The sequence below is a fragment of the Pongo pygmaeus genome, chromosome 8 (assembly GCF_028885625.2).
Source record: "Pongo pygmaeus isolate AG05252 chromosome 8, NHGRI_mPonPyg2-v2.0_pri, whole genome shotgun sequence".
NCBI lineage: Eukaryota > Metazoa > Chordata > Mammalia > Primates > Hominidae > Pongo > Pongo pygmaeus.
The window spans coordinates 127972194-127988647 of record NC_072381.2 but is presented as its reverse complement, the minus strand read 5'-3'; the positions used below and the strand labels follow the sequence as shown (position 1 = coordinate 127988647).

General features: G+C 46.6%; 1 protein-coding gene across 1 annotated transcript in view; it reads right to left on the bottom strand.

Moving 5' to 3' along the window:
- DMBT1 (deleted in malignant brain tumors 1) overlaps positions 1 to 13114 on the bottom strand; it is a 77973-nt gene extending 64859 nt beyond the window's left edge. Inside the window, exons 1-4 of the mRNA XM_054503339.1 lie at positions 13054 to 13114; positions 7913 to 7942; positions 3691 to 3738; positions 844 to 891 (exon numbers count right to left, since the gene is read on the bottom strand). Of these exons, the coding sequence (XP_054359314.1) occupies positions 844 to 891; positions 3691 to 3738; positions 7913 to 7942; positions 13054 to 13114 (187 nt within the window). The remainder of the gene's footprint in view (positions 1 to 843; positions 892 to 3690; positions 3739 to 7912; positions 7943 to 13053) is intronic.
- Positions 13115 to 16454: the final 3340 nt, after the last annotated feature.

The window sequence follows — 16454 nt, the reverse complement described above, 5'->3', positions numbered from 1 at the left end:
ATGGTAGCCTGGGTTCAGTCCAGCCCGCACAAGGAATGCCAGAGTTGCTCCAGAAGTAGACAGTTTCACCAGAAACTCCTCTTTGGGGAGCACACCATGGGACAATGTCCTTGCAGGTTTCTTCGTGAATTAAAAAAACCTCTTGGTGTCCGCACACATCCTGGCACTATGTGAACAAAGGAAATCAGCACTGGGATTTGCTGGGCTGGGTCCAGGAGAAGATCTCTTTTCCATTGAGGATGTTAAGTATCTTTTATTTGTCATTTAATTCCCAGTGAAGAGAATGCCTTGGTTCGCTCCTCAATTTGATGTTGGTATACCTTTATGTCTTAAGGACCAGCAGTTCCCCCATCCTCCAAAGCCTTTAAGAAAGGAGAAACTGCCACTTAGGAAGATATGTATTTGGCAACCCGGGCCAGGAGTGGTTGTGATGCTGCTCATCAGAACTAGTCCATGAGGTGATTCCATCAGCAGGCTCTGAGGGACTGAGACTGAAGCCTATCTCCACCACGTCCAGCTTCAGAAGGACAGGAAGATGAACGCTTGACCTTCATTGTATATGAAAAGGGGCAGTACTACCTACCCTCCAAACATCAATTAAGACATCACTTATAGCAAACCAAGTAAAATGCAGAGCACACGCAGGAGTACAAACACGTGCTCATGTGTGGTGATATTGACTCTGAGTTGCACATACACAGAGCAAGGTGATATCCACATTACCTGAGCACACGACACCAGCACCCTACCTTCTATGCCCTCTGCACCTTGTCTGAATCAGAGATGAACCTAGGGGTGCAGTGGGGTAATGAGCCCACAGGGATCCCCCATAGTAGACGTTACCTTCTGCTACAGTTGACTCCAGGGTCAACTCCGAGGGAAACGGAGAACCTGCAGGGTGGAGAAAGGAAGAGCTCATTGATGGTAGCCCTTGTTTGGGGAGGGTTGGTCCATGGCTTCATCAGCTCTGAAGCAAGGGCTGGAAACACAGATCCTAAGGGCAACCTCCATTGTTAAAAGCCAACCATGTGCCAATCGCTGTGTCACTGTACTGGCCCCAGGCTGGGCTAAGATGCCGCATGAGCATCCTTTGCTCTACTTACCCTCCCCCAACTTCTTCTGCTGCCACAGCCTCTATTCAACAAGTCACACAGTCCATTCACAGCCCCATCCTAGTCACAAGATTGGACGTCAAATGACATCTGGCGGTTTCTATGGCTTAAACACACCCTCAAATGACAAATATTCACCATCACTGAAATATTCCTGAGAACGTGGTTCAACTAGAAAAAAGTTGGTTTCGAAAGATAACCATCCTTTCCAGAATGCAAAACTAAGCCACTCACAATGTGGCTGCATGGAGGATGATGCCCCCTTGGGGGGCCCAGTCCCACTTGGTGGTTGGATTATCAAGGGCATATCCCAGGCATGGTAGCATGGGCTTAGTCCAGCCCACACACTAAATGCCAGAGTTGCTCTTGAAGTAGATAGTTTAACCAGAAACTCATCTTTGGGGAACACGCCATGGGTCAGTGTCCTTGTAGGTCTCTTTGTGGATTAAAAAACCCCTTGGTGTCTGCACACATCCTGGCACTATGTGAACAAAGGAAATCAGCACTGGGATTTGCTGGGTTGGGTCTAGGAGAAGTTCTCTTTTCTATTGAGGATATTAAGTGTCTTTTATTTGTTATTTAATTCCCAATAAAGAGAATGCCTTGGGTTACTCCTCAATTTGATGTTTGTATACAATTACGTCTTAAGGACCAGCAGTTCCCCCATCCTCCTCAGCCTTTAAAAGAGGAGAAACTGCCCCCTAGGAAGATATTTATTTGGCAACCCGGGCCAGGAGTGGTCGTGATGCCGCTCATCAGAACTAGTCCATGAGGTGATTGCATCAGCAGGCTCTGAGGGACTGAGACTGAAGCCTACCTCCACCACATCCAGCTTCAGAAGGACAGGCAGATGATCCCTTCACCTTCATAGTCTATGAAAAGGGGCAGTACAACCTGCCCTCCAACATCAACTAAGACATAACTTATATCAAAACAAATAAACTGCAGAGCACACACATATGAACACACACATGCTCATGTGTGGTGATATTGACTCAGAGTTACACATACACAGTGTAATGTGATATCCACACTACCTGAGCACACGACGCAAGCACCCTACCTTCTATGCCCTCTGCACCTCGTCTGAATCAGAGATGAACCTAGGGGTACAGTGGGGTAATGAGCCCACAGGGATCCCCATAGTAGATGTTACCTTCTAATACAGTTGACTCCAGGGGTGCCTCCGAGGGAAACGGAGAAACTACAGGGTGGAAAAGGAAGAGCTCATTGATGGTAGCCCTCACTTGGGGAGTGTTGGTCCATGGCTTCCTCAGCTCTGAAGCAAGAGCTGGAAGCACAGGGCCTAACTGCACCCTCCATTGCTAAAAGCCAACTATGTGCCAATTGCTCTGTCACTGTAATGGCCCCAGGCTGGGCTAGGATGCCACATGAGTGCCCTTTGCTCTTATTACACTTCCCCCACCTCCTCTACTGCCACAGCCTCTCTTCAAAAAGCCATCCAGTCTATTTACAGCCCCATGCTAGTCACAAGATTGAATGTCAAATAACATCGGGCTGTTTCTATATCTCAAACACACTCTCAAATGACAAATATTCACCATCACTGAAATATTCCTAAGAAAGTGGTTCAACCAGAAAAAAAGGGTGGTTTTGAAAGAAAACCAACCTTTGCAGAATGCGAAACTAAACCACTCACAAAGTGGTTGCATGGAGGACGATGCCCCCTTGGGGAGCCCAGTCCCACTTGGTAGTTGGATTATCAAGGACACATCCCAGGCATGGTGGCATGGGCTCAGTCGAGCACACACTCCAAATGCCAGAGTTGCTCTAGAAGTGGACAGTATAACCAGTAACTCCTCTTTGGGGATCACGCCATGGGACAGTGTCCTTGCAGATTTCTTCGTGAATTAAAAAACCTCTTGGTGTCCGTACACATCCTGGCTCTATGTGAACAAAGGAAATCAGCACTGGAATTTGCCAGGTTGGGTTCAGGAGTTCTCCTTTCCATTGAGGATGTTAAGCAACTTTTATCTGTCATTTAATTCCCAATAAAGAGAATGCTGTGGTTCACTCCTCAATTTGATGTTAGGATATATTTATGTCTTAAGGACTAGCAGTTCCCCCATCCTCCTCACCCTATGAAAAAAGGAAAACCTGCCACTTAGGAAGATATATACTTGGTATCGCAGGACAGGGATGGTCGTGATGCTACTGATCAGAACCAGTCCGTGAGGTGAAGTCATCAGCAGGCTCTGAGGGGCTGAGACTGAAGCCTGCCTCCACCACATCCAGCTTCAGGACAGGCAGATGATCCCTTCACCTTCTTTGTCTATGAAAAGGGGCGGTACCACCTGCCCTCCAACATCAATTAAGACATCACTTACAGCAAAGCAAGTAAACAACAGAGCACACACACGTGTACAAACATGTGCTCATGTGTGGTGATATTGACTCAGAGTTGCACATACACAGTGCAATGTGATATCCACACTACCTGAGCACACGACACCAGCACCCTACATTCTGTACCCTCTGCACCTCTTCTGGATCAGAGATGAACCTAGGGGAGCAGTAGGGAAATGAGCCCACAGGGATCCCCCATAGTAGACATTACCTTCTACTATTGCTGTCTCCAGGGGCGCCTCTGAGGGAATCAGAGAACCTGCAGAGTGGAGAAAGGAAGAACTCATTGATGGTAGCCCTCACTTGGGGAGGGTTGGTCCATGGCTTCCTCAGCTCTCAAGCAAGGGCTGGAAGCACAGGGCCTAAGTGCAGCCTCCACTGCTAAAAGCCAACCATGTGCCAATCCCTCTGTCACTATAATGGCCCCAGGCTGGGCTAGGATGCCCCATGAGCATCCTTTGCTCTTGTTACCCTTCCCCCACCTCCTCTGCTGCCACAGCCTCTATTCAAAAAGTCACACAGTCCATTCACAGCCCCATCCTAGTCACAAGATTGGATGACAAATAACACCTGGCTGTTTCTATAGCTCAAACACACCCTCAAATGACAAATATTCACTATCACTCAAATATTCCTGAGAACATGGTTCAACTAGAATAAAAGGTGGTTTCCAAAGAAAACCAACCTTTCCAGAATGCAAAACTAAACCACTCACAAAGTGGCTGCATATAGGACCTTGCCCCCTTGGGGAGCCCAGTCCTACTTAGTGGTTGGATTATCAAGGGCACATCCCATGCATGGTGGCATGGGCTCAGTCCATTCCACACAGCAAATGCCACAGTTGCTCTAGAAGTGGACAGTTTAATCCAAAACTCCTCTTTGGGGAGCACGCCATTGTCCAGTGTCCTTGGAGTTTTCTTTGTGGATCAAAGGACCACTTGGTGTCCGCACACATCCTGGCACTATGTGAACAAAGGAAATCAGCACTGGGAATTGCTGGGTTGAGTCCAGGAGAAGTTCTGTTTTCCATTGAGGATGTTAAGTATCTTTTATTTGTCATTTAATTCCCAGTAAAGAGAATGCTTTGGGTTACTCCTCAATTTGATGTTGGTATACATTTATGTCTTAAGGACCAGCAGTTCCCCCATCCTCCTCAGCCTTTAAATGAGGAGAAACTGCCACTTAGGAAGATATTGATTTGGTATCTCAGGCCAGGGATGGTGGTGATGCTGCCCATCAGAACCAGTCCATGAGGTGATTGCATCAGCAGGCTCTGGGGGGATGAGACTAAAGCCTGCCTCCACCATGTCCAACTTTAGAAGGACAGGACGATGATCCCTTGACCTTCATTGTCTATGAAAACGGCCAGTACCACCTGCCCTCCAATATCAATTAAGACATGACTTACTGCAAAGCAGGTAAGCTCTAGAGCACACACATATGTACACACACGTGCTCATGTGTGGTAATATTGACTCAGAGTTGCAGATACACAGAGCAAGGTGATATCCACACTACCTGAGCACACGACGCCAGCATCTTCCCTGTGGCCACATTCGTGGTTGTACCATCCGCTGTGGGGACAGCTTGAAAGGTAGGGCTCCCTTCCCAAGCAATGCAAGTCACCCAAGAGAATGTTTCCCAAGCCCTGACCAAAGTGGGCCCCGCCCAGGGCTGACATGGAATAGCCACAGCCGAGCTGCCTGCAGACAACATCTGCATCCTGGGCGTCCCAGCTGTCATCACACACAGTGCCCCATTAGCCTTGGTACAGGACCTCCACCCAGCCCTGACACAGGTCACCTCCATTCACCAGCCTCAGAGGCAGACCTGCAGTGACACAGCGAGAAGCCTTTATCTTGGTGCTCTCGGCCCCCTTGACTTGCCTCCCTACCCTCCTCACTCCCCCTTCTTCCTCTCACCACCCTGCCTATTTACAATCTTTCTCCCAGCAGGATCTTAAGTATCCCTGTTCTTCCACATTCCCTCTTTGCCCTCTTCGCATTCTGTATTTTCCCCCTGGAGAACCTCATGTACTCTGAGAACTTTCCAGAAGACCCCCAAATCCACCTCTCTGGTCCTGACTCAGCCCTGACAGCCCAGCCCTGAGCTCTAGACCAGCATTTTCAGTGGCCTCCTAGTCATCCCACCCCCTACATCATCCCAAACTCAACATAGCCTCTTCCCTCCATTTGAATTAAGGATGTCATCATGCTCCATATCAACCATGCTGGGAATGAGGGCATCATATTCGACTCCTCCTTCTCCTCACATCCTACATCTAACATCACCAAGGTCATTCTTTCCATGTCATTCCCACTGCCATTTCACTGGGATAAGCCTTCATCCCCTTGAACCTGGCCTCCTCCCAGCTGAATCCTCAATGTCTGCTCTTCCTTTCTCTGGTCCATCCACATTCATTGATTCGATCAGCATTGATGGAGTGCTTACTCTGCGCCCATTTCTATGCTAAGAGGATTCATTGGTCTCCAGGTGGTTTTCAAGTTTTATCTTTACAAAGTACAAATATATTCAATTCAATTCCTTGCTCAAAATGCTTCAGTACACTCTCCAGTCCCATCAGGATCAAGTCCAAGAGCAAGCCTCGACCTACTTTTCCAGCCTCCTCTCCTGGGAGGGGCTGAGAGAGCCTGCTTCCCACCATGGAGCTGGCCGTGCTGGGAAGTCAATAAGCACCACGTTCCTGCCTGACATGATGCCACTAGACCACCCACTGGGGTAAGCTGTATTGATGGTGTGAGGAAAATAGGCACAGGTCCTGAGGGATGCAGCCCACCATCCTGACAGTAGGAGCCAGATCCTGGGTGTGGCTTTTCAATGGTGAGTTTGATATTATGAGAAACTTGTGGTCACAGAGTGAGAGGCTGGAATGGGATGCAAAGGGAGGGGGCAGGTTGCTTTTCCTCCCAGAAGGAGGAAAGGCCAGCTGGACCATCTTCAGGGCATCCCCAAAGTACATTCTGGACTTCCCATGCTCTGTCCCTCCCCAGTCTCAGGGACATAATCCATGGAGAAACCTGTTCAGACCCGAGGCCTTATTCGGAAGGGCCCCTCTTATGAGCGAAACACCCTACCTTCTATGCCATCTGCACCTCTTCTGGATCAGAGATGAACCTAGAGGTGCAGCGGGGCAATGCGCCCCCTCCTGGTCACCCTGTGAATGGTCCCTCCAGGAGAGTGCTCAGTCTCCCTGCCTCAGCCTCTCCCTTGCTGGGTGTTGGTCAGAAAGCTGCCTTTCCCAGGCCATTTCTGGATCTCTCAAGTCATGTCCTAGAAGGGGAGGGACTGACTTCAACAGGGCCAAGGGCCCAGGAGCAGAGTCATCCTAAGTGAACACATAGAAGACCCTGAAAAATCAAACTTGGGCACAAAGTTCTGCACATTCTCACTGGAGAGGCGGGGACATTTAGCCAAAGTCAAAGACCAGGGCAGGGGTAGGAGAAGGCACCCATCCTAGGCTCAAATCTCTGCCCTGCTACTCACCAGACACATGATCTTAGACATAGAAATATTGACAAATTAGCTAACTGTGCCCTGGTTTTCCCATCTGCAAAATGGGTATAATCATATTACTTACCTCAAAGTGTTCTCAGGAAGATTTCATAATAATAGCACCCATTATGTGCATTAGTTGAGCACTTATTGTGTGCCAGGTGGTATTTTAAGTGTTGTTTTAAATATATCAATTCATTTCATACATGAAAATCATTTTATGCAGGGTATATAACAAGTGCTTGATAGATGTTAGTTATCTTCAAGATACCTGTCATTATTAGTGAAAAGAAAAGGTAGGCCAGGCGCAGTGGCTCATGCCTGTAATCCCAGCACTTTGGGAGGCCGAGGTGGGTAGATCACGAGGTCAAAAGATCGAGACCATCCTGGCCAACATGGTGAAACCCCATCTCTACTAAAAATACAAAAATTAGCTGGGCATGGTGGCGCGCGCCTGTAGTCCCAGCTACTCTGGAGGCTGAGGCAGAAGAATTGCTTGAACCCGGGAGGTGGAGGTTGCAGTGAGCCGAGATTGCACCACTGCACTCCAGTCTGGCGACAGAGCAAGACTCCGTCTCAAAAAAAAAAAAGAAAAAGAAAAAAAAAAAAAAAAAGGTACTGACCTTTATTTTCAACTATCTCTCCTCACACCAAACTGAAGCTAACCTCATCTAATAAATGACTGAGAGTCAGAGAGCAAGAGGAAAGAGAATGACAGCTGGGATTGGCCAAGTGTGCACTTGAGACATGCCCCAGATCTTGGCACCCACATCTCCTGTCTCCCCGGCATTCCTGCGTTCGACAAGGCAGGCGTTTGCTCTGTGACCTCACCTGTGCTCAGCCTCAACTAGCCTAGCCAACAGCAGCAGAAGAGAACTGGCCAACCCCACCAGGGAAGAGGAGTGAAGAAAAGGTCTTACCATAGTCTGTAGTCCTTGGGATCCACCCACCTGGAAAGAATGCAAATTCGTCTTAGAAACACTGTTTAGAAATGATTTCCTACAAGTCATAGAAATTGGCTTTCGCTTCACCGTACAATCACACCAGAGGGCGCTGTGGCTCAATCTTGGGTTTGTGTGTCCCCTACGTTCTTGCTAAATGAATTTTGCAATAGCAGATTAAAGCAAGTGGATTGGATATGAGGAGCTCAATCATTTTAGATGTAATGAAGCACATGTCTCTTTACTAGGCCCCTAACGCTACAGCTTATGGTGACAGGATGTAATCTATCCTTGGAAAGAAGGGCTGGACAAGAGAAGACAGCTTAAGCTGGTTGTCCAGTCTGAAATTTGAGTATAGCTGGCATTGACAACAGCCACTCAGATGACCCCTAAAGAAGAAAATATGTTAATGACAGATATTCTATTCCTTCTGACTCATAAGCTGAAAACATTTTATTCTATCTTGAAGCAAATGGAAATCTAGAGATCCCTGGATCTTTATATTCAGTGAGGCCAGACAAGGTCCGTCGGACGCAACTGTAGCTTTTGAGTTTCTTTTTGAGCAGTTCTAACTATACTTGTGAGTGTTGATATTTCACAACTTTTATATATTTTAGAGGTCTTTCAAAGATCAGAGAGAATATTTATTCATTTTAAAAAAGGATAAAACGCATCCTATCTTATAATCACCATATGGATCCATCAGATCTTTTTATAAATCCAAGGTTCATTATTGGCTTCTGATTTTATTTTTCCTATATCTTGAAACATTTCACTATTTCATCATCCAAGAAAGTATTGTCTCATTCTTCATCAATTATTAAATAGTAAGAAAATGGTAGAATGGTGAAGTTGCCTAGAAGGAAGACGAACTAGTGAAACAAGTCATAATTCTTCCATGCCTAAAGTATTGTATTATCTTTCAAGAAGATTTTTTTTAAGGCTGGAGACACTTTCTTCATAGTCTGCTTTTACCTTTCATTGAATGCAGTTAAGAATTTGAATCTTTTCATTTTCTACTTGTGATGGCAAAGAGAAGAAAACTGACAAGGGAAGATGTTTTTGCAATAATTAGATGAACCAGAAGAGGAATATAGAGACAAGTTATAGCACTCCAGATACTAATAATTGTAGAATTGATTGTACAACAGAAATCTCAGACTATGAGTCTTCAGATGATGATATCCTAGATGAATTTCTCAAATTCAAGAATCCAGGAGTCAATGATACAATTCTAAGGACGAAAATAAAATACGGTACTCTTACACACTTCAATAGGGATTTCATCATATGATATTTGCAACAAGAACTTCAACCATCTTATTTTGCTAAAAAAAAAAAAAACCTGTGATGGTATTCTTTTGTCTTTTATGATGTTTATATACCAAAATCTATGTGATACAAAAAGGTCTGCTATGTTTAAATTCTTATTAACAATTCCAGCATACTTTCTTTCATTATTCCTTTTCTTTTTACTTCCTGGTAAAAGGAGGATTAAGGCATTTGACAAAATTATCAGATTATTATTTTATTTTTAGAGACAGAGTCTTGCTCTATTGCCCAGGCTGGATTCAAATTCCTGGGTTCAAGCGAGCCTCCTGCCTCCAGCCCTAGAGTAGCTGCAACTACAGGCATGTGCCACCACACCCGGCTCTTCAGATTCTTTGTAAATGTGGGTCCTGATAGCAGTGACAATCATGGCTCAGGGATTTGAATTTCTCTAATGGAACCAACAGGCCAGTGACAGGACTTGCTGTATGTCAGAGAACCTCTCCACCTGCCTCAACAGCCTGAATATGAGCTCCACGATGGGCTCCCCCAGCTGCCCTGCTTCATATTGATGGCTTAGGAAGGGGGCCACTGAAACCATGTGGCTATGCATCCCTGAAAATGAAGAAGAAACTCGCAATAGAAACCAGAACATTCTTTCAACAGAGATAGCAAACTAGGGAACTCTGTACCAGAACATCCCCACCTCTTTTCTGACATGCCATCCCTGCTCCCACACTCAAGAACGAGCTGATAGATGTGCCTGAGAGAGCCTTCCATTCAAAACTCAGCCATTTAAACACATTCTACATGACACCATGCAATTCCCACTGCCAGGCCCCAGGTATCCTGCCTAATCTCACGGCAGTCGAACTCATCCAGCCAGAGCCTTGACAAGGCTCATCCACAGCATGGAACACAACATTGAAGTTGTTCCTGGTTCTGCTATGTCCACACATTTTGAATAGACCCTTCTGCACATATTGAGACCAATTTGTAGTCTTCCAAGAATCAACCACATAGCTGTGGATTACTCTAGCTGCCATTGTGGGAATGGTGGTAAATTGCCTGAAGGGAGAAGAATCACTTCTGGAAAATGATTTATTAATTTTTTTGTTTTGAGACAGAGTCTCACTCTGTCGCCCAGGCTGGAGTGCAGTGGCACAATCTCGGCTCACTGCAACGTACATATATATATATATGCCTCCTGAGTTCAAGTGATTCTCATGCCAACAAACAAACACTGGTACCTTCCTACTAAGTTTACTCCAGGCTTTATCTGGATTTCACCAGTTTTTCATTTTCTGTTGCAGGATCCAATCCAAGAGCTCACATTACTTTTAGGAAGCTGCTTTTGGATAAAATATGAGGAAAATGTCTAGAGTAGTAACACTAAATGGTTCTGAGGCTCTGTCCACGTGCCAGACACTGCATAGGTTGGAACATAACCTCCATTTATAAATGAGTAAACTGAGGCTCGCAGAGGATCCACAGCGGGCAAGTGGCAGAGGAGGGGCATTGCTGGGGCTAGCAATGGATACCACAGCCTTTCCTGCCCAGCACAAACCTGGGCATACTGAGTTTTTCTCAAGAGTTTGCGTGAAGACCAGAGCTGACAGGTGCCTGCCACCTCGGTACTTCCAGCGCAAAGCTCTGTGGCCAGGCTCCAAGCACTGAGTTAGATGCCACGGTTCAGTTCATCACCTCAGCTCCCTGCAAGGAGAAGCAAGGGCCAGTGGGCCAGAGCTGTCATCTGAATGCTAGTGAATTTGATCCAGATTCAAGCCCTAACCCAGCCACTCACCAGTGCTGTCTTTGGACAAGGCAATAACCTTTATGAGCCTCAGTTTCCCCATCTGAAATGTGGAAATAATTGTTCCTAACTTCAGGGATGTTAGCAGATTTAAATAAGATAATACAGGTCCACTTCAGAGAGCATGAATTCCCACCTCTGAATGGCAAACACAGGCATGCATGCACGTAACATCATGGGCAAACTACAAATTTCCTCAATCCAAGAGCACTGCTGCCTGTTGTTTCTTTGCAGATAAAGACAAGGCAATTCACTCCCTGTCTACAGAGGCTCATGTGAATTCCATGTCACGGTTCAGAGACAATCTGGAGGGTGAACTCGGTACTGACAAGAGCTGGGGCTGAGGATGCAGCCTCCCAGTTTCAGATGCTTCTGATGGAGGCAGGATGAGGATGCCCAGTCTCCACTCCCCTGAGGTCCTGGGCCTGGTGGCCCCCAGCCCCTCCACATGCTCATCACAGGGCGTGGGCCTGCTCCCTACAACCCAGGTGTGAGGGCTGGGTTTGGGGGTGCTGCTTTCATGAAAGCAACCTACCAAATGAACCTTAATCTTCAAAGCTTCCCCCACTGAGCCTAGGGGGAAAGTGAGAGTTCTGGAAGTTATCTGAAAATTAGGTGGTTTTTACCCTGTATCCTGAAATTCATAAATCTAGCAAAAGGTGACACAAAAGAAAAAAAAAGGCAGTAGGAAAGATAAAAGAGAAGAAGGAAGAAAGAAATGAATAAAGAGACGGAGAGAAAGAAAAAGGGATGGAAGGAAGGTAGAAAGAAGATAGAAACAAAGGGAGAGAGAGAGAAAAAAATAGGGAGGAAGAGTGATAAGAGCTGCCAAATAGATGATGAGAAAGAGCGAGAGAGAAAAAGAGAGGAGGAGGGAAGGTGACAATAGCTGCCTGAGAGAGGAAGAGAAACAGATAGAGAGAGAGAGGAAAGGTGATAATAGTTGACCAATAGTTGAAGAGAAAGAGAGACAGAGACAGAGAGAAAGGTGATAATAGCTGCCCAATAAAGAGAAAGAGAGATGGAGAGAGAAACAGAGAAGGGGGAGGAGGGAAGGAGGAAAGGTAATAACTGCCTGATAGATGAGAAAGACAGGAAGATACAGTGAGGGGGGCGGGGAGAGAAAGGCAGAGACAGAAACGGAGGGAGGAGGAAGAAGAAAAGGTGATATCTGCCCAAAACATGGGAAAGAGAGAAAGATACAGAGAGAGAGAGAAACACAGACAGACAGACAGAAACAGAGGGAGAGAGGGGGGAGAGAAAAGATGATAATAACTACACAATAGATAAGAGAGAAAGATACAGAGAGAGAGAGAAAGGCAGAGAGAGAGGAAGAGAGAGAGAGAATAGGCAAACTGAGAATCACTTGTTCCTCTAGTATCTCTGCAAAACGCCATTGAGATGCAGCAATCAGAGTGCTCTACCGACGGCTCTCTCACGTTTATCATCTGACTCTCTAAGAACATACAGCTATGCTTGAGTGACTGGGCTTCAAGTGTTTGTTTAAAGCTGTGCATGACAGACAAACTTGGAATCTTAATGATCTTGTCTGCACTCAATTACTTGACCTGATTTTGCTCGGCAAATATTAGCCATCAAGTCAGACACACCTGTAGAAAGAAGCCACATAAAGGGCATTTACAGTGGGAGTCCTTTCTGCCTGTTTTCATAGCACACAAATTGTGTGTTTAACCAATTGCTGCAAAGTTTGAGGGCCTCTTAATAATACACATCCACCTTTCCTAAACTTCAGAGATTTTTCTAAGGCAAATCAATCATTCCTTTAGTTGAATGACTTACTGAAAACATTGACATAATGACTGACTTTTTCTAACTACAACCATTTAAATTTCTCTGCCAGAAACAAAACAAAAAAGAGCCATTCCTCCTGAACACCTGCAAACAATTACAATTATCAGCAAAGGGCTACCCACTCTTTGATATAAAACTTCCCTTGTAATGGAAAGTAGTAGATATAATTTGCCATGATTGGGTCTGCAGGAGAGACATTAATGAATATAATAATTAAATGTAATACCTGTAGATAGAACTTGTCCCCATAAAAGACACATTTCAAGGATGACTGTGGAGATCCCCATTTTGCTGGGTTCTTCTCAATTGAATAGAAAATCCTGGACATTTATAGGTACCTAGCTAAAAGGAGGTGTGTCCTCTAGGGTGGTATATTTCTACTGCTGCTATAAATCAATATAAAGGAAGTGAGGGCTTTTGCTAACAGTCGATGGCTACTATGTGGAAAAAACTTAGGTGTGTTTGATTGATTGCCATATGAACAATCTGGCTGTTGCCCAACTGCAAACGCACTGACATAAGTGAACCACTTCCAACTTCCTTCTCGGTGAACCTCTAGGACTCCCAAGTGTTTCCTGAATACGGGCTTGATTTTAATCTTGGGGAGTTCAAATTAACCTGTGGGAAGTCTGCCCCAAGGTTTGGGGCAGAACAGGATGTGGGCTGCTGAGCAAATACAGGACACAGTGCCAAGGGGGAAAACATCTCTTTGGGATGGTTTTTCCTGGCAGGACATGCTCTCATTGGCCCCTGTGCAGTGCTAGTAACCTCGCCTTGGAAGAATGAGGATGACATGAGTGTGGATGTGATCAGAGAGCAGAAGTCATGAGGGATGATTCCACGAAGACCATGGGTCCATAACAGCTTTGGCCACAGTCTTCTGGGTCTCACACTAATTCCACAACAGGAGCTGAGAAACACATGACCTCAAACTGAACCACCTCCAACCATTTCACACGGCTTTGATTTCTTGTTCTTGACATGCACATTGTATGACCCTCGGAGCTTGGCAAACCCACAAAACCTGTCCCCAACCTCCACCTATATTGCACACAATCCCCCTCCTTGGATTTGCTATGTAAATATCACTTCACTCTTTGGGACCCTCAGAAGTCATTACCAGATTCTGATAATCCCCCCACACACTCTACTGAGAAGGTTGCCTGACACTTATTTTTTAACCAAGATACTTGATGGCCAGTAACTCTTGGTTAAATGCAGACAGCTTTCCAGGACTTGCCTCTGTTCCTAGCCTGGGTGAGCTGTGCCCTGCTTCTCAGCTGAGAGGCTGAGGCCATGAAATGACACTTGGCTTCTTTGCCATGCACTGTTCATCAGTAGTCTGTGCTGCATTCTAGAAGGGTACCATGAACCCATGTCCTGTGTTAGCCACCAGTCAGAATTTAGGGCTGGAAGTCTGCCTTTCGCTTCATCCAGATGAAAGTTGCATTCAATCTTGGATGTCCTTTTTAATCCTACAACTTTCCTGTTGTTTCCAGGTGCCTCTTCACCCCTTGAGTAGAACAGGAACACAGAATAGGCTCACTGTGTTTCATCCTCCTACTGCCAGATCAGCAACTGATAAGCATTGGGTGACAAGAGAACAGGGTTACTCACCTACCAGGTAATGCCCAAGACCAGGCACATGCTGGATTCCTCTTAGAAGGGGATTGTGATCCCTTGGTTCCTGGAGTGTTGGACTGAGAATAATAATGCAGCTGGGTCTGGGATCATCAGAGTGTCATGACAGATTAGAATTGTCTGCCGGGATCACAGCAGGGAAAGATGATGGTAAGAATACTAAATACCTGTGAACAGGAAGGGGTAATAAGTGTCCTTCCAAGACAAAAGCAGACTGTCTGGTCTTAGAGACAGACCTGCCTGGTGACAATTTCAACAGGGGGTAGCAAGTATTAGTACAAGCTGCTATGAGAAGGTAAAGAAAAGCATCTAAATTAGATGAGGGAGGCCATCTCTCAGAGAGGGTGGCACCAAACGGTCTTGAAATACCAGCAGAGGTCAGCCCAGCAAATGAGAGCGAGAAGATGGGATGAGGAACAGGAGCGATTCTCCCAGCTGTACAGGAATGGGGGCAGGGAGCCTTCCCCTCCCGGAAAGCATGATGTCCCAGGTATCTCTCAGCTTGCCAGAGACACCCTTCTTGAGAATGTGTGGGATTTTCTGAACTGCATAACCTCCCTGTTTTTGTTGTTTTGACTGCATCCTTTGCCCACGGTGGTTAGCAGAAAAGATTCTGAGACAATAAGGGTTTGTGAGCTTTTTGTTCAGGAGACACCAGGAAGAAGGAAGTAGTGAAGCCTAGCTGTCATTTCAAAGCCAGCCCAGGTAGGCATCCCAGATGGGAAATGGGTGACGTCAGTGGAACAGGAAGGATGTGGCGGTCCTGGGCATGCAGGCAGAAGACAATGGGGTTGAGGGCCACCTGTGAACACTGTGTGGGACCTCGGGCTTCACCGTCAGGTGCCTCATCTTGTCCCAAGGCCATTTTGTGGCCCATAAGACACCATTTAGGGAGGTCTTTCCTTGGACAAAGAGAAGGGTTCAGGGGGACAATCCCCTCCAGCAGCAGCCCCTCCCAGAGGACCCTCATCTTCCCCTTCCTACTGGTTAGAAGCATCTGCTTAAACAGCACGGGTTGGAAGACCACAAGCACAAAGTTCCATTTTATTCACCCCAGAACTGCCATGAAGAACAACAGGAAGCAAGAGAAGCCCATTAAAGCTCAGAGACTCAGCGCCCGGGCCCCATTTGCAAAGCACCTTCCCCAGGCAATTAGGTCAGTGGAACCCCCACAGCATACTCCAGGAGGTGGGACCAAGCCCCTAAATCCCAGCACCAGAGGACTGGTCATCATGGGGAAGAGCCCCCTGGATCATATGTGGCTATTTATTTATTTATTTATTTATTTTAAGACGGAGTCTTGTTCTGTCACCCAGGCTGAAATGCAGTGGTGGAATCTCGGCTCACTGCAACCTCCGCCTCCCCAGTTCAAGCGATTCTCCTGCCTCAGCCTCCCAAGTAGCTGGAACTACAGGCGTGCATCACCACACCCAGCTAACTTTTGTATTTTTAGTAGAGACAGGGTTTCACCATGTTGGCCAGGATGGTGTCAATCTCTTGACCTTGCGATCTGCCTGCCTCGGCCTCTCAAAGTTCTGAGATTATAGGCATGAGCCACTGCGCCCGGCCATAAAGCTACAGAATCCTTTCCTAAATCGGAATTCATGGGGAAGCCCCAAAACATAAAACAGGCCAGTGGAATGCTCCTGACTGTAGTGAGGGAGTCCCCTTCCAGTTCCCTCCCCTAGGGCCACCTGCCGTCAGAGCTGATGATTACCTGTGGGAGGTCAAGCTCTCCCTTCATAAGACAGGGCACTGAGAGGCCCAGCAGGGCCCCTGGGGCTGCCAGGCACACATCCCTGCCACGAAGCTGAGCTGGGGTCCCAGGCAGACTTCCCAAAACAGCCGGTTGTTCTCCTTCTTCTAAAGATTCTTTTACCCACAGACCAGTGCCCTGGGAAGCCAGAGGAAGACGGAGATCAGGGAGGCAGCCCTGAGTCCCTCCCACCTCCCACCTCTGAGGGGTCTCTGATTTCTGAGCCAGGA